This window comes from Sturnira hondurensis, unplaced genomic scaffold (assembly GCF_014824575.4).
Source record: "Sturnira hondurensis isolate 20B ecotype Veracruz unplaced genomic scaffold, ASM1482457v3 Scaffold0006199, whole genome shotgun sequence".
In the NCBI taxonomy this organism is placed as follows: Eukaryota; Metazoa; Chordata; class Mammalia; order Chiroptera; family Phyllostomidae; genus Sturnira; species Sturnira hondurensis.
This window is the reverse complement of record NW_028078830.1, coordinates 306,230-324,376: the sequence shown is the minus strand read 5'-3', so window position 1 is coordinate 324,376 and position 18,147 is coordinate 306,230. Positions and strand designations below refer to the sequence as shown.

Sequence of the window (18,147 nt, the reverse complement as noted above, 5' to 3'; positions counted from 1 at the left end):
AGTGAGAAAATACATTTTTTTATATTTCTGTTGATCATTCTACAACTGTATATATTTTTTATCCTCAATGGAAAATATTTATTGATTTTTAGAAGAAGGGAGGGAGAAGTAGAAACATTGGTGTGAAAGCGAAGCATGGATAGGTTGCCCCCATATATGCCTTTAACAGGGGTTCAAACCTAAAACCTATTCATGCATGGGACCATGCTGTATCTAACTGAGCAACTTGGGCAGAGCTGGATAAAATACTGTGCGTATATTTATTAGTTCTGTTTTCTCAATAGTCTTTTCAAACTTCAATAATTCCTTACTGCTTTCAAATGGGATGATCTGTGCATTGTGGAAAGGGGGATATTTAAGTTATCTAGTTCTGTTGCATTGCGTTTTCTGACTTTAGCTCTCATCTTGTTGGCTTAATGTTCTTAGGTGCTCTGTGGTTGGTTGCATAGTAATTCACATCCAAATTCCTACACACCCATCGATCGTTGCAGGCAGCCATCAACAAAAATATTTTGTAAACCCAGCCCCTCTTTTTTGTGCCCCATTGTGTCCTATTATCCTTCCATTAATGAGATGTCCATTATCACTGACCTCTGGGGCTTATTTAGAGTCTGTCACACTTGATAATCATCACATAGAATTGTACCAGCTGTTACAGATGAAATTTTTTGGTGAGAAAACCCCCTCCCTGTAGGTCAGTATGTACTTCACTAGCATTTGTTTTTGTTCAGGTTGCTGCTGTGGAACAGAGGAGGTGGAGGCACCCATTGAACAGAAAGTTTCTGTAAGAGTCTCGAAGGCGAAGAATCTTAAGTCAGCACTGTCTTCCCAGAAGAGCCACCCCTGTGAGAGTTGCAGGTGTGTCTTGAGAGACATTTTCCTTTTGTTTGACCAGCAGGGAACACAAGAGAGGCCGACCCTGCTGTGTGGGGCATGTGCAAAACCATTTTATTTCAGTGCACAGCGTCACCAGCAGCAGGAGCAGGGCACAACAGAGAATTGTTTCATAAGCAGTGTGGACAGGGTTTCACTGGAAAAGAGCTGGAATTCCCATATGTCATGGAATCCTTGTACCTCTAGTCAGATTGGAAAATGCTCCATCAGCCCCGGACATCTAGAGCAACTGGCTGTTCCCACCATGCACAGAAGAAACAAAATCTCTAAGTCTGGAATGACTTTACAAAGTACAAAATATTACACTACAAGAGAATGCAAGAAAGCCATTGGCTATGATAACACCCTTATTGAGGACCAGGGATTTCTTCCTGGAAGACAGTATTTTTTGCATTGTGAAATTGGAAAAACTGTTAACTGTACCTCTTCCCTCCATGTTCATCAGAGAGTTCACAGTGGAAAAAGGCCTTATGAGTGCAGTGAATGTGGAAAATCTTTTAACTTTAGCTCTGAACTTTCTAAACATTCTGGAAAAAGGACTTACACATGTGATAAATGTGGGAAATCTTTTACCCATAGCTCTACCCTCCATTATCATCAGACAGTTTACACTGGAGAAAGGCCTTATGAGTGCAGTGAATGTGGAAAATCTTTCACCTTTATCTCAGCCCTCCATTATCATTACAGAGTTCACACTGGAGAAAAGCCTTATAAGTGCAGTCAATGTGGAAAATCTTTTACTAGTAATTCGAACCTCCATTATCACCGCAGAATTCACACTGGAGAAAGACCTTTCAAGTGTGGTGAATGTGGGAGGTCTTTTACCCATCGCTCTCCCCTGCATGCACATGAGAAAGTTCACATTGCAGAGAGGCCTTATGTGTGTACTAAATGTGGGAAATCTTTTAAGAGAAAAGGTATCTTTAACTGTCATCAGAAAGTTCACACTGGAGAAAGGCCTTATGAGTGCAGTGAATGTGGGAAATATTTTAAGAGAAAAGATTATTTTAATTCTCATCAGAGACTTCACACTGGAGAAGGGCTTAATGAATGTGGTGAATGTGGGAAATATTTTACCCATAGATCTACCCTACGTAAACATCAGAAAGTTCACACTGTAGAAAAGCCTTATGAGTGCCATGAATGTGGGAAGTATTTTAAGAGAAAAGATAACTTTAATTCTCATCACAGAGTACACACTGGAGAAAGACCTTATACATGTGGTGAATGTGGGAAATCTTTTACCCATAGCTCTACTCTGTGTAAACATCAGAGAGTTCACAGTGGAGAAAGGCCTTATGAGTGCAGTGAATGTGGAAAATTGTTTACACGTAGCTCGTCCCTTCATTATCATCACAGAATTCATACTGGAGAAAGGCCTTATAAGTGCAGTAAATGTGAAAAATCTTTTACTCGTAGCTCTGAACTTAGTAAACATCACAGAGTTCATACTGGAGAAAAGCCTTAGTAGTGTGGTAAAAGTGGGAAATCATAGGTCAATAAACTCTGCCCTCTGTAAACTTCACAGAGTTTGCACTTGAAAAAGGCCTTACCAGTGCAATGGGTATGGGAAACCTTATACCTGTAGCTGTGCCTTCCATTTTTATCAGTGTTCACGCTGCATGAAGACCTTATGAGTGCACTAAATTGGGAAATCCTTTGTGTATACCAGTCAGATCCATTACCATCAAAGAGTTCACAATAAAGGAATGCCTTTGAGGTCAGTAAATGCAGGAAATCTTTTCTCTGTAGCATTAACCTTCATTGTTGTCAGTCAGAGACTACACATAGGAGCAAAGTTTTATGGCTGTAGAGAATGTGGGAAATTTTGTTTTATTAGTAACCTTTGTTATCCTTAGAGACTTCACATATGAGAAAGGCTTTATGAGTGCAGTGAAATTGGGAATATCTTTTTCTGTGCAGTCTTCTCTGTTGTCGTCAGAGAATTAATAATGGAATGGCCTTATGCCTGCGGTGACTGTGGGTAATGTTTTTCTTGTATCAGTGATTTCCACTAGTATGATAGAATGTCTCTGGGGAATGCAATTTCAGTAATTATGAATATAAAGTATCTTTTAACTATAGCCATTCCCTTTATTGTTATTAGAGAATTGACAATGTCTTAGTTCTTATAACTAAAGCAAACTTGGGATATCTTATTTTAACTTCTGTGTTAACTTCTGAGAAGTCATTGAGAAGAAACGTTTTTACATACATCAAATATGAGAAGTTTTTTTGTATCACTAGCCTCCATTATATTCCTATTTTCATTCTGGCAGAAGGCCTCATGAGTACATGGAATGTGGGAAAATATTTTTGGTTCTTCTTTCTATCATCAGAGAGTTTATACATAGGCCTTCACATGTGGGAAAATCTTTTACCTTGTAGCTATAGCTGCTTTAATCACAGTTCACACTGGTTAAAGTCTTCGAACAAGAAGTAAACACGGGCAAATCTTTAGCCGTAAGTCTCTACCCTTTTAATACTGGAGAGTTCTAACTGTCTAAATGGTTACATTTCAAGAAATGTACAATTTTTCCAGTGTAATGACTGAAGAAAACTTACTGAGAAAAATGTCTGAGTTTAATTTTATATGTTCACAGTGTGGACATGTCTCAAAAGTTTAATGTTTAAATTTTGAAGAACCTAACAAAGTACAGACTAAACTAATGGTGCCTTTTTGGATTTATATTTATAGAGTATGAGGGTTGCATTTCCTCACTCTAACACAATCCTGATTGTTTAATTTTTATCATTTTAGCTCTTTTCATATGTATGTCATGCACTCACTGTTTTAGCTGCATTTCCCTGAGGATTTTTGATGAACATTTTTGCAGGAATATATGTACTAGAGATATGTTTTTAGTAAAATGGGTGCTCACATAATTTACCTACTGATTTGGGCTACTCCCCTTTAACAAATAGGACAATGAAACAACAAAGATCTATGTTGTAGTGTCACCCATTTTCACTCCTGAATAACAAATAATTTTTGATTTATGAAGTACCTGTTTGGTGGAATGATTGTTTTTATTTTATTTTATTTAGATTTTATTTATTTGTTTGTTTGTTTAGAGAGAGGGGAAGGGAGGGAGAAAGAGAGAGAGAAACGTCAATGTGTGGATGCCTCTCAAGTGGCCCCCACTAGGGACCTGGCTCACAACCCAGGCATGTGCCCTGACTGGGAATTGAACCAGCGACCCTTTCATTCGCAGCTCACGCTCAATCCACTGAGCTACACCAGGCACACGAATAATTGTTTTTAATAGTAGAAAACATACCCAAATTATTTGGATTTTTAAAAAAGATTTATTTATTTTTAGAGAGGGGAAGAAAAGGAGAAAGAGAGGGAGAGAAACATCAATGTGTGGTTGCTTCTCACATGCCCCTCTAATGGGGACCTTGCCTGCAATCCAGGCATGTGCCCTGTGAAGGAACTGAACTGGTGAACCTTTGTTTCACAGGCTGGAGCTTAATCCACTGAGCTGCAACAACCAGGGCTATTTTAATTTTTTTTTCCTGTACACAGTGTAGTTGGCACATTTTATATATTTTAACAAATAATCTGAATTATTAACACTTTATTGATATTGTAAATTGAAACATTTAGTAATAAAATAAAAAACTTTGTTTCTTAGTTTTCAGCCATTTGTGGTGTATCATCTGGGGTTTGCTGGGCTGCAGCAGGAGTTGAAGGAGCACCAGTTGGTAATAGGATGGACGTACACTTGAAACTTCCATACCCTCCTGAACACAAGAATAGTCATCCAACTCACCATATTCTGGCCTTCCAACCTGGGATTAAATCTTAGGTTACTGACTGTTATGATTGCAGGAAAGTAATGCTGTCTATGGAACTCAGGATTTTCCTGTATAAAATATGGGTAAGAAACAACATTGACCTGGGTTGAGGGGCACAGTGTGTGAGTATTGTCCCGCATATGAAAAAGTTGCAGTTTCAGGTCCTGGTGAGGCTACTTGCCTGGGGATTGGACTAGGTCCCTCTCTCCCTCCTTCACCCTGTCTCTAAAAATAAGTTAAAATAAGATAAGAAGTTAAAATATTTTTTAAAAAGAGCAGCCTTCATCCCTGAAAGGACAAAATTCCTCTATTTTCTTTATAAAGATTTTATTTATTTTTAGAGAGAGGGGAAGAGAGGGAGAGAAACATCAATGTGGTTGCCTCTCACATGTCCCCAACTGGGGACCTGGCATGCAACCCAGGCATGTGCCCTGACTGGGAATCAAACCAGCGACCCTGTGGTTCACAGCCTGTGCTCAATCTACCAAGCTACACCAGCCAGGGCCAAAATCTCTCTAAGGCTCTCTTTACCAGAGCTACCTCTGTTCCTTGACTCAGGCACAGTTGTTTTTCTGAGCCTCTATAGTCAGGACTAGAGAGATTACCGAACTCACTCTCTGTTTAGGTGTTTTAGAAATATACAAAGAATACACACCAGATCCTCACGCCTGGACCTTAAATCCAAAGATAGCAGAACAAGTGTGCACAATCAGCCTAAAATCTGTTTAATAACTGATTGTCACAACTACCCAGCTGCAAAGACCCCACTGTTTATCACCCAATAAAAACAACCTCAGCCTTTCACCTCCTGTGCTGCCTCTCATGCACTTAGGTCCCTGTTCTCTCTTGTAAAGGGAATAAAACTGCTTTCTGCATTTTCTTTGTGGATTCTTTCAGTCAGTGTCACCTGCCTCGCTAACAGTCCCAGCCTTGGTGCTTATTTAAAAAGTAGTGGCTATAACACGAGTTATCACTGGTGGCTGCTATCCACAAGCCAGTGACTCTTGGGACCCTCTGACCCAAGTGCTTGTGAGAATAAATGGAGCTTCTCAGATCCCACATAGGTGCAGCGGTCCACACAGACTCCTCCCCTTGGAGGAGTGGCTTCAGGGCTCATCAGTTTCAGTATGAATCCCCCACTGGGGCACCTCAGGGGATGCCCCAAAATTCACTTCCCTGACTGATATTAAGTTAACAAGACACTAATTATGGCTGTTGTGAGGATCAATAGAAGTAATGGAACTCAATAAAGGTATTAATATTCCAGGGTTTGCTTTCTTTTTTTTTTTTAAGGTTTTATTTATTTATCTTTAGAGGGGAAGGGAAGGAGAGAAGGAGAGAAATATCAATGTATGGTTGCCTCTCATGAGTCCCCTGCTGGGAACTGGCCTGCAACCCAGGCATGTGCCCTGACTGGGAATCGAACCGCGATCCTCTGGTTTGCAGGCCCATGCTCAATCCACTGAGCTATACTAGCCAGGGCTGCTTTCTTTTTATAAGATTTTATTTTTTTATTTATTTAGAGGGGAAGGGAAGGAGAAAGAAATGGAGAGAAACATCAATGAGTGGTTGCCCATCATGTGTCCTCAACTGGGGATCTGGCCTGCAACCCAGGCATGTGCCCTGACTGGGAATTGAACCTGCAACCCTTTGGTTCACAGGCCTGCACTCAATCCACGGAGCTACACGAGCCAGCACTCCAGAGTTTGCTTTTGATCATTTTTTAAAAAAATTCTAACAGCACCCTGGGTATTAGTTACTTACTGTGTTTCTGGGGAAAATAGGATCAGGAATAGGAAGGGGTTTTTCCAAGATCACAGAGCAGATAGTAGCCAGATGGAAGAGCCTAAATTCAACTGGGTTTGGCTCCGGATCTGGGAACAGTCTTTATCATAGCATATTAGGTCTTCTGTCATTTCTATTGTCTCTCCGGGGAAAACTACTTTGAGGCTTAGGTGCATTTTATCTACCTCATTTCTGATCTTAGTGCAGAGTTCAGCACTAATGAGACCCCAGTAATTCTGGGCAGGGTGTTTCTGCTATCTTGTGTATGACAGGCTAGAATATTTATCCAGTGTGGTGAATGTGGTGCCTCAGCTGGCCCCTGCAAGTGTTTTTGGTACATGTCATTGACATGCACTCTGCAGTATTGAGGACAACTGGGCATTGTGCCTGGGATACATTCAGAAGTGATGATGAAGACCTATTTTATCTCCTTGGTAAAGTGTTCACCTCTTCTTCATATAGAAAACTCGGTGCCCACTTGATCTTGTACTCTGTCAGGACTGGCTGCAGGAGACAGTGGTACTCACCATCTATCTGCTGTGGCCCTGACCATGTTCAGCAACCACATCATCCTTTCCAACCTCCCCGTGTCTGCACGAGATACTTGGGTAAGAACTAGTCCTTCTGAATATAAATTCTCATTCCATCGACCAGTACGCTCTAGCCACAATGAAGATTCTTACTCCTGATTGCTCCAGACAGAGGCCAGTGGCCAAATTGATTATGTGTATGTCTGCATGGCCCAATTAGCATTGTCATCGTTGATGGCTCTTTCAGAGAACAGGGTGAGTCTGCAGCATCCTTGGTAATATTTGCAATCCGATCTTACAATATTCCTAAACAACATAATCCATTTAAATGCACAGGAGCCATTCATGGACACTCTGAAAATTGACCCCTTCCTCTTGTTTTTTCCTCAGCGCTCTCAGTAGAGTGTCTTGGATTAGTGCTGAATATTACTGATTTATACTAAATATTACTGATTTTCCACATGAAACAGCCCTTGTAAGTTACTTGGGACTTGAGCATTATTTTAATGTCATTGCATTTTCATGGCAACCTATCACAAGTCCTAAGGCAAACTGATATTCTTAGTTATTAGAGAGATATAAGTACACTTTTTAGGATGCAATGTATACAAGGTCATGTTGAGAATAATAACCATGGGCACAGCTATGTTCTAAGCAGAGGTCAAGTATCAGGTCATTTGCAGGCACATTTCAGTCTCCTCCTATTGAACTCTAAGATCATCCTCAGCCCTGAGCTCTAAGTTTTTTTACATTGTTTGAAAGTTTCTTTACATTGTGCTTGTTTATATTGCTACTTGTAATTTATAACCTTTTATTAACACACCTTTCAGGTATGTCTTGGTGTCTCACTAAATGCTACAGAAAGTTAATTTTTAATTTTATTTTATTGATATGTTGTTATGGATGTCCCAATTATCCCCTGTTTCCCCCTCCACACAGTACACCATTCCCTTGAGCAATCCCCCCTTAGTTCATGTCCATGGATCATGCATATATTTTTCAGCTTTTTCATTTTCTGTAGTATTTTTAACATCCCACTATCTATTTTGTACCTATGAATTATGCTTTTTAATCCCTGCACATTTTCCTCCATCCCTCCCCTTCCTCCTCCCATCAGATACCCTCCAAATGATCTCCATACCTACGATTCTGTTCCTGTTCTTATTGTTTGCTTAGTTTGTTTTGATGTGATGAATTGCATCAAAGAATTAGATCAAAGTACAGAGGGGTATTTCTGTTGATTAATGGAATTATACAATGAGAATTACTTATATAGCTAGACAATAAAAAGCTCTTATTAAGCCTGAGAACAGGTAAGACACAATGGGTGGTAAATAAAGGACACTGGCTCTAAGACTGAGAGATTTAACCTGAGCAATTTCTCTCCTGGGAACTTGGCTACCATAAAATTGTTGTTTCTACAAAGTGTGAGTCTTTTTAACTAATGAGACCTTGGAAAAAATAGGTTGACGCAGACACCGGCCTGCAGTGTCTGCAGCATTATGGATGAAATATGAGACAAATTCACACGGACCGTGGAGGAAAAGGAACAGCACGGCTACTCCCTCAAGGGGGGAGTGCCTCGGAGCAGCCTGGCAACTCTCTCAAGGGGAGAGCACACCGACCCTTGCTTTGACAGGTTTTTGTTGGGTTTCAATTTGCACGGGAATACAGGTAAAGTTCATTAATCATTGTCAGGCAGTAAGGAGCAAACAATAGATAGCATACAAATAACTACTAGGGTCTATTCTGAGTCAGGGTCTGTTAGCTAAAAGGCTACAAAGCTTTGGGAAACAAACTCATGTCCTGCTCAGACCCTTATCATTTAATTGAGAACATTCTTAGCAAGGCAGGTTTCACAGGATTTTATACATTCTTTCTTAAGGCCAGATCACCCCTTTCCAGCACAGGGCTGCACTGCTCTCTGTGGTTTCAGGCTTAAGCCAGGCAGGAGAAGTAAGGCAGCCAAGAGATTAGGAGGCTTCTCACAGACAGAATGAGGACTCAGGCTTTGTCAAAGCTGAGGGGCGAGGGTCCATCACCCCCTTGTGCTGTAGCCCCCCAAGTCCTTCCCTGGGACCTCCATGTGATCATGCCTGTCTTAGGTTGTTCCCCCCTTGGTGAATCTTACCCATCACTGGCTAATTTATCAAGCATTGGAGGCCAGTTATGGAAAAAGGAGCAGAACCAGTGCTCCTGCCAGAGATAAGCTTTGTCTCCTTAGTGGTTTATGGTCGAAGGTCACTCACTTAGCCTTAGCCATGGTGGGGTTACAGCTCCTGAAACTAGGCATGGTGGTTCCCAAAAATCGGTGCCAAAGATAGCAAGCTGGTAGCAGAAAAATAAACAAGAGTTGAAGAAGAGACATAGCATCATGTTTCATTTCTTCAACAATCATTTAGTAATTATTATATTCATCTGATTCAGAAGTTCTGGTAGTTCTGTGTTATGTATCAATGAATAAATAAATGTGTTTTCAAACTAGCTTCTTCAAAGCCTTAATTGAAAGTTAGCCAAATAGTCAAGAAGAATATATTTTATTTGACTGTAAACTATAAGGTAGTAAGTGCTGTTGAAACATGAAAAAAAACAACAGGCCAAATGCACATCACAAGTATGTGCATCCCGAGTATTTTAAGAGCTCTCATTGAAAAAGGGGAGAAGAATGTGATTAGATCAGGATGCTGTTCTGTGAACAATAAAAATGTAGTATAATTTTTCCATGTTTGCAACTTGGCTGGAGCATCAGACCATTTCTATGACCACTGTTCCCATGGCAGGGTGCTGAAAATACTGTTTATTTTTTGAAAAGTGTGTTTTAAGTAATATCTGGTAAGTTTTTAGATTTTTTTCAACTCTCGTTACTTAGTTTTAATATTTTTTAAGGTTTGGTTTATATTTTGGTGTTATGTTTGCTCTAAATTTTTAAATAAGACAGGCTTGATACAGTATTATTGATGTTTGATATTGTACATATATATGCCCATATTTTTTGTTAGTCCTAACATTTTGTATGCTTTTTAATTTTCTGGGGTATACATAGGTTGAGTATGAACATGTACTTTATTTACTCTAAGTACAATTTCTATATAGATTCATCTTATTCCTTTGGGAATGTGAAAAACATGTCACCTCTAAATATGTCTGCACAGGGGAAAATTTCTTTCTGGAAAATTTCGATAATTGCATTTTGAAGTTAAAATAATATGAATAACCTTGTCAGGATTCAATTGTCCCAGTTTTTCAAAACTTTATTTTTCTTAATTGTTTCTAACTAAACAATTGACTTCCATTTAAGTTTATATTTTGTATCTTAATTCTTTTTCGTATCAAACATTTGACTTACATTCTTGTGTTACCGCTAACATACATGTGATGCTGTAAGTAGGTCATTTCTCTGATACAATTTTCCAGGCCCTGTAATGCAGGTGTACGGTATTTTTCGGACTATAAGATGCACTTCCCCCGCCCTCTCCAAATTTGGGAGGAATAATGATTGTTAATGCTGCTGTTGAGTTGTTTACATTTACATTGGGGAGATATTATGTTATTAAATATTTTACCACCATTTTGCTTCAAACTTTTTTCCCTATTTTCCTCCTATGAAACCTTGGTGCATCTCATGGTCCAAAAGATGTGGGTACCTCCTTTTTCTGTGACTGGCTGTGTGGAGTTCCAGAGGTAATGCATGTCCATCACCGTGCACTTGAGACCCATTACCAGAAACAGATGATATCATTTATCATGTTCAGGACGCGTTATCTCCCAGTAGGTTTCCCAGAGATCTGGGTCTCTTCTCTTGAAATCAGGTGGGAAACCCCTTCCTTAGGGACCGCAGTACCCAGAAAGCTGTTCAGGGCTAAGCCAATGAAGGCTCAGAAAAGGCTTTTCCGTTGGGCTAAACGCATGGGGGCGGGACTTCCGTCGCCCTGCTGGCGGGCATTTTGCCTGCTCTGAGGTTCACCTATCCGGTCAGAGGGAGGTGAGCGCTGGGCCGCAGTGAAGGTGCGGGTGGGGAGAGACCTGGTCGCCGCGTCACCAGCGCAATTGTGTGGTCCCGTGACTCCGCCCGTGTGACCTGGGCCTTGTCCGGGATGGGGACCGCGGTGCTCGGCGCCCCCTCCTGGCCCTCCGCTCCCTCACAGCTCAGCACACAGATTGCCATGGCGGCGGCCTCGCTGAGGCGCCCGGCTGAGGTGAGTGCTCAGTCACCGGGTCCTCCATCTCGAGTGCGGGGCTCCGCTCACGCCCTGCAGCCCACTCCCCTGCGTTCTGGACGTGAGGCGTTCGTGGGTGACACAGGGAGTAACGGGAGAGGGTGGTGTAACGGCCGAGGGGCCACCGACTGACGACGCGCAGTTGCTGCTGACCCTGAAGGACCCACGAACGGGCGTCGGCCTCATATCTCGTTTAAACAGGCTGAGGCCGAGGCAGGTGCTAACTGGGAGGCAGAGGGTTTGCGCCTTTATTCTCAGAGTCCTGGGAGCCGGGGAACGTCGTGAACCGAGAGAAACACAGACTGTGTAATTGTTTTCAAAGCTTTTAGGATTCTGATGAGATAGAAAACCGACTGGAGTCTGGTGATGAGGACAGAGAGGCACAGGTAGGGGAGCCGCTTGTTGAAGGCTGTACTAGGAAGATACTTGGCCTGAGATCACTAGACTCCATGGGGGATACAGCTGAGATCGGTTTACCAGTTAGGGTGATTGATTGCGTCTTCCCACAGGTTCTGAAGTTGAAAATCATTATTGAACTAGACAAGGAAAGAAAGGGTGTCTCAGTCCCTGCCTGGTGGTGACATTCATTATCTTATACTGTCCGGAAACTATTTCCTTGGTAATTTCCCAGCTTTCACATTTGGGGACCCTGGGGATACCCCAATCCTGAGTGTAGATCATAGGTATATCAAGGTGCTCCCATTTCTGATGTCAATGTAAGAAACATTCCGATTTTTAGAATTTCATTTTTTAATGTTTATTTTAGCCAAACTGATGATGATTGCCAGGAAACAAAATCTCAAAAGAGTGAAAAAATGCTTTGGAATATGGGAGTTTCATTTTATTTTTTAAAGGTTTTATTTATTTATTTTTAGAGAGAGGGGTCGGAAAGGAGAAAGGGAGAGAAACATGTTGCCTCTCTTGCACCCCCTACTGGGGACCTGGCCCACAACCCAGGCATGTGCCCTGACTGGGAATCCAGCAGGTGACCCTTTGATTCATAGGCCCTCCCTCAACCCACTGTGCCTATACAGCCAGGGCTGGAATATGGCAGTTTTAGTACTTAGTTTATACAGCAGAATCAAAAGGGAAGACGCAAGTAGGGAACTTGAAATCAAATGGGTGATAGATTAGGGAGGCAGGAGAAAACAAAGAAGGAAACTCTTTGATATTAAATAAAAAGTAAGTGTTACATTTTTAGATATAGGATAATATTAATTAACTAACAATAGTAAGAACAATGAGGGTTTTTTAAAAGTCTCTTTTCTCATGCAGAGGTTGTGCCCTTATGAGTAAATAAAAAGGAAATTACGCTGATGTTCCAAAGGTGTGTTAACATAGGTGCAAAAATAGAAAGATGGGCTCAGTTAAGGTAAAAAATGACCTTTCTCAGGGAAGATTCGGGCCTAGGAGAAAACTCGCCATTACCCGTTTTTAGTGAGAAAGTTTTAATTTCAGACTATCTATGGGGGTATTTTCTGCCTCTGAGTTTGTAAGGTTGTCATGGTGGATTCCATAAGCTGGTCAGATTTAGCATGTGGTTACCCCTTTTTGGGGGGTCCACGATGGCAGCTGTGGAAGCAGTTATGGAAGCTTATCCAGGGAGAATCACTTCCACATGGAAATACTTGGAGGTACCACAGAGCTAGGAATAGGTATCTGAGGTCTCCTTTCTTTGTGTTAAAAAACAGGAAGGGGGGTCAAGAATCACAGTTGTAAAGTGGCCAAATGATCATTTTGTTCATGGAGAGAATGGGGCATTTGCATAAGAAAAAGCAGTTAGGCTGTCCTGGATTTAACAGGCTGCATCTGGCTGCATAATGGGAAATAATGGGAGTTTAAAAAGGTGGCAGGCATCACTTCGCAGCCTTTTGGCTAAGATCAAGTGTAAAAAAGGTGGCAGGCAGCCCAGAACCAGTAAAGTTCTAGGGTCCCAGGACAGATGGTGAAGCAGTGTTGGGCTTCAGAGGTTGAAGAAAAGGTTGGATTGTTGGTCCATTTTTTATTGCATTTTTCATTATTATTTATCTCCTTTATACCCTCCTCCACCTCTCCTCAGTCCTCTCTTCCCTCTTAAAAAAAAAAAAAGAAATACAAGTAAAGTTTCAGATTTTGCAGCTACAGCAAAGAAAGGTTGTTCAAAACCACCCCAGCAATTTTGGCCCTAGCAGCTGAAGGTGAATTGGTGGAAAAGAAGAATGGGGCCCTGCAGGCACAGCCTTGAATTTAAATGGCATTTATCTGCTCTATTTCCTCCCATCCTGCCTTCCTTTGCTGGGGGTGATGAGAGTGATTAATGAGATCACCATGAGACTGTAGGCATCCCTGGTACCAAGGGCTGATGTCTTTTCTGATTTTGGCCCTGCAGATAGTTGATCATGGGGAAGTAGGAATCTGGGGTCTCAGACTTTTCCAGATTTATTTGTGTTAATTCTGACAGGTTGTTGTGACCTTTGAGGATGTTGCTGTGTATTTCTCCAGGACAGAATGGCGCCTCCTTGATGAGGCTCAGAGATGCCTGTACATCAATGTGATGCTGGAGAACTATGCTCTTATATCATCTCTGGGTAAGATACTGACTCTCCCTGCGTGCCCTTCTTTGGTTTGCCTGCATCCCTATTTCCTCAGGTTTGCCATTTGCTTCTTTTATTCTAAGCTTTATAGGTCCTGATCAGACTTGTACCCAGGGGACAATGGACAGCAGCAGCTAGTCTGGGGCTTTTTATGGGATAGACTCGATTTGTCTTTCTGATACAGTAAAGAATTACAGGTTAGCAGTCTACTAGCATTTAAGCAGAGTTCATTAATGATACATTCTCATGGAAGATAGGCCTTGCCAAGGTCAGGGTAAAAGGCATAGGTTATGGACATTGCAAGATAAGGGCAGCAAAAAGCATCAGGTCCTTTATCCTGAGAACTTACATAGTTGGTGGGATGGGGATGTGGGAGTTGCATGTTGATTGACAGCCAGAGGTGGTTCTAGCTTCCCCTGGTGCCGAGGTTACTACCCAAAAGTAGGTATGTGCAGGCAGGTTGTTAGCTTGAATTCTCATCTTGCTCCAGACCACATTTGGCTATCCTGTTGTATACAGATACATAACGGGAAGCAGATCTTTAAAGTTGAGGCAGTTACCCAAAGTTATTTAAGGATCTTTTTGTAAGCACTAGAGACCCCCTCATAAAACAGTAGTGACCAGAAACAGGCAATTAGCTAGGGTTTTTATGAACCTTCTTCTTCAGGCACTGTGGATCCACTTCAGATTTTCTTCTAGGCCTTGGGATTAATATACAGTTTGAAAGCCTTTCTTTCCCAGATAGTGGAAACTACACATAGAATTTCAAGGGCTTTTTCCCCTGTCATGCTAGCATGGTGTTTTTGTGATGTTCAGAACACCTGGCAATATTATTGGACCAGGCTCAGGGCTGCTGAGGTGGTGGGTGAGGCACGTTTCCCTCCTCCCTGCCTGAGTTTAATGTCTATTCTACCTAACAGGCTCACCCATGATCATATCTTCAGGGGTCCTTCTTCTGTTTCATTGCCCCAAACTTTAATAAACTAACTCACATTTTCATTAAAAAAACAAAAACAAACAAACAAAACCCCCTCACACTCTTGACTAGGGCTTGCATTTTGCCCATACCCTCAACAGGAATGTGTGTGTGTATGTGTTTATATTTATTTAGTTATTTTATCCTCACTGGAAAATATTTTCATTGAACCTTGGCTTGTGTGACTCAGGATTGAGTGCCAGCCTGCAAACCAAAGGGTTGTCAGTTCAATTCCCAGTCAGGGCATATGCCTGGGTTGCAGTCAGTCTTCAGTGGGCAGGCAGCGTGCAAGAGGCAACCACACATTAATGCTTCTCTCTCCCTCTGTTTTTTCCTCCCCTTTCTCTAAAAATAAGTAAAATTTTAAAATATATATTTTCATTGATCATTAGAGAAAGAGAGGGGGGTAAGGAGAAACATCGGTGTGAGAGAGACATCGAACTATGTATACATCTTTAACAGAGAATCAGATCCTCAAACTATTTCTGAAAAGGGCAGTGCTCTAAGTAACAGATACTTGGCCAGGGCTGGATAAAATACTATGCATGTATTTATTAGTTCTGTTTTCTCAATAGTGTTCTCAAACTTCAATAATTTCTAAATTGTTTCAAACACATGATCCATCCATTGTTGGAAGGGGAATATTTTAAGTTTTCTATTACTGTTGCATTGCATTTTCTGCCTTAAGATCTCATGTTTCATTAATGTTCTTAGCTTCTCTGTGGTTGGGTACATAATAATTAAAATTATTATCTTCCTGATCTTTTTGGTGTTATTTGCATGAAATATTTTTTACATCTCTTTATTTTCAGCATATTTGTGTCTGTAAAGATTTTGTGATTCTCTTGTGATTCTCTTGTGATTCTCTCTCTCTCTAAAAAATTTTCTTTTTATGGGAAGACAAATTTCACCTTTAAAACATTTTATTTTTAAATACAGTTGACATTCATTATTATATTAGTTTCATGATTAGACATTGTCCAACTTACTAAGTGATCATCTTGGCAAATCTTACACCTATCTGACACCATACATAGTTAGTAGACTGTTACTGACTATATTCTCTGTTTGGATGATCTGTGCTGCTGGCTATGAAAGAATTCACAAAGAGAAGTATAGGGAGTAATGTTTTTATTCGCTCTGCAATAAAGGAGAGGGGCATGGTGTGGAGAGATGCACCAGTATTGAGGGGTGGAGGCTTTGAGCTTTAATTGGATTATAACTGGGTCCAAACTGGATGGAAAGGTTGCTGTGTTGTGGCCCTTGGGCTGTTAGGGCTGCAGTTTGTTACAATGTTATCTTCTGTCTTTGGCTGTAGGAAGTAGTTCTCAGGGGCTGTTCTTGCTTTCCAGTAATTTCCAATCCTGGGGACCTAAACTCAGAAGAGTAAAATGGCATTCATGTTTAACAAGGTCATAGGCCTGCTCAGCAGATGGTGCCACAATAGCAAATAGTGCTGACTTTATCCATTCATTCCTTGTTCTGTACTTTATATCCCCATGACTGGGAATCAAATCTGCGACCCTTTGGTTCTCAGGCCAGCACTCATTCCACTGAGCTACACCAGCCAGGGCACCATTGTTATTCTTAATCAGTTTTATTTTTATCCTATACAATAGAGTTAAATAAAGTACACTAAAGCAATTAACTGTTCCAATGTTGGGAACTTGATGACATCCAGCCTCACCAGAGAGTTTTACACTTAGTTACATTTCCTTTTTCTATATAGGATGCCTTTATTTCAGCCGAAAGGTCATATTTCTGAGGGATAGTTTTTCTGGTTTGCAGATGTTTTCCTTTCATGCTTTGAATATATCATTTGATATTCTCTAAGCCTGCCAGGTATCTTCAGAGAAATCTTTTGATAGCCTTATGGGAGTGTTGTCCTTACCTGAGGAGTTTATATCATCTTTGGTCATTCGAACTTTTTCTTGCTCTTGATTTTTGACACTTTTATTATAATATGTCTTGCTGAAGTTCTTTTTGCATTGAATCTGTACTGTGACCTGGGAGGATTTTGAACATGGCTATTCACATTTCTTTTTTTTTTTTTTAAATTTTATTTATTTATTTATCTTTAGAGGGGAAGGAGAGAGGGAGAGAAACATCAATGTATGGTTGCCTTTTGCGCACCCCCTGCTGGTAGTTAGCCTGCAAGGAACCAGCCTGCAACCCAGGCATGTGCCCTGACTGGGAATCAAACCGCGATTGTCTGGTTCGCAGGCCCGCGCTCAATCCACTGAGCTACGCCAGCCAGGGCTATTCACATTTCTTTTTCATATTTTGAAGTCAGTCTTTAGCTCGTTTTTTTAAAGATTTTATTTATTTATTTTAAGAGGGAAAGGGAAGGAGAGAAACATTAATCTATGGTTGCCTCTCATGTGTTCCTCACCGGGAACTGGCCTGCAACCCAGGCATATGCCCTGACTGGGAATCAAACCTCGATCCTCTGGTTCACAGGCCCTTGCTCAATCCACTGAGCCACACCAGCCAGGGCAGCTCATTTTTTAGAATAAAATTTTTATGCTTCTCTTCCTGTTTATTTCTCATTTTCAGTTCCTTTCATCTCTGATACACCCACAGTGCAATATAGGTTATCTCTATGGTGTCCCAGTATTCACACAGTCTGTCCTCTTTTTCAATTTTTTTCCCCGCTCACATGGATGATTTTAAATAACCTGCCTCTGGGGTGACATGTTCATCTTACTGTGTGATCTTGTTTACTCTTGAAACTCTTTTGAATTTTTAATTTTATTCATTGTGTTCTTCAACTCCCAAATACCTGTTGCATTCTTTTTTATGATTTCTTTCTCTGACCCTGTGTTTTGTTCCCATATTTGCTTGTTCATTATGTTGAATTCCATGTGTATTTGCTTGTATCTCACTGATGTTTTTAAGAATGATTATTTGAATTATTTTTCTGGCAATTTATATACTTCCTTTTTTTGGTTTAATTAACTTTGAAATTATGATGTTCCTTTCTGATTTTTTTTCATATTTCCCTTTTTCTTAGTGTTCATGTCTGGTTTTGATGGAGCAGTTACTTTTTTGGACTTCATAAACCAATTCTGTTTAGAGGAATAGTTTTATCTGCATATGTATGCAAGGGTGCTTGTTAGATGGTGTGTGGTGTTTTGGGTTGAGGAGAAGCTTCACTTCCCATCATTCTTGCTGCCCCATGACCAAGGTCAGCGTGGTGAAGGTTGAAGGGATTCTCAGTGGCCAGGGCTGTGGAGTCAATTGTAGCACAAGTGCAGTGTCTCCGAAAAGTTCTTTCCTTAGTGTTTTGAATCTAACCCTGTTTGCTAAGCTATCTTTCTTGCTATTGTTTTTCTGTTTTAAGATTTTATTTATTTAATGAGAGTGAAAGA

The 18,147-nt window shown here is 40.8% G+C and overlaps 2 protein-coding genes across 8 annotated transcripts in view; both read left to right on the top strand.

Annotated features, from left to right (window-relative positions):
* The window catches only part of LOC118988174 (zinc finger protein 883-like), a 309,510-nt gene that overhangs the window by 18,796 nt on the left and 272,567 nt on the right, over positions 1 to 18,147 (top strand). For 2 of the 7 annotated variants that reach the window (XM_037047622.1, XM_037047617.1), the window contains exons 1-2: positions 11,082 to 11,206; positions 13,668 to 13,794. The exons of 3 other annotated variants lie outside the window; for them this stretch is intronic. In XM_037047622.1, coding sequence (XP_036903517.1) covers positions 11,105 to 11,206; positions 13,668 to 13,794 — 229 coding nt within the window. In that variant the 5' untranslated portion in view covers positions 11,082 to 11,104. Of the gene's footprint in view, positions 1 to 11,081; positions 11,207 to 13,667; positions 13,795 to 18,147 lie in introns of those variants that run through there. 2 more of the 7 variants (XM_037047618.1, XM_037047623.1) reach the window with 2 other exon arrangements.
* LOC118988187 (zinc finger protein 256-like) lies at positions 761 to 3,992 on the top strand. Its single transcript, XM_037047655.1, has one exon. The coding sequence runs from the start codon at positions 1,055 to 1,057 to the stop codon at positions 2,360 to 2,362; it is 1,308 nt and encodes a 435-aa protein (XP_036903550.1). The 5' UTR covers positions 761 to 1,054; the 3' UTR covers positions 2,363 to 3,992.

Coding starts and splice junctions, on each gene's coding strand:
- LOC118988187 (XM_037047655.1), top strand. CDS start 1,055: ATGTCATGGAATCCTTGTACCTCTAGTCAGATTGGAAAATGCTCCATC.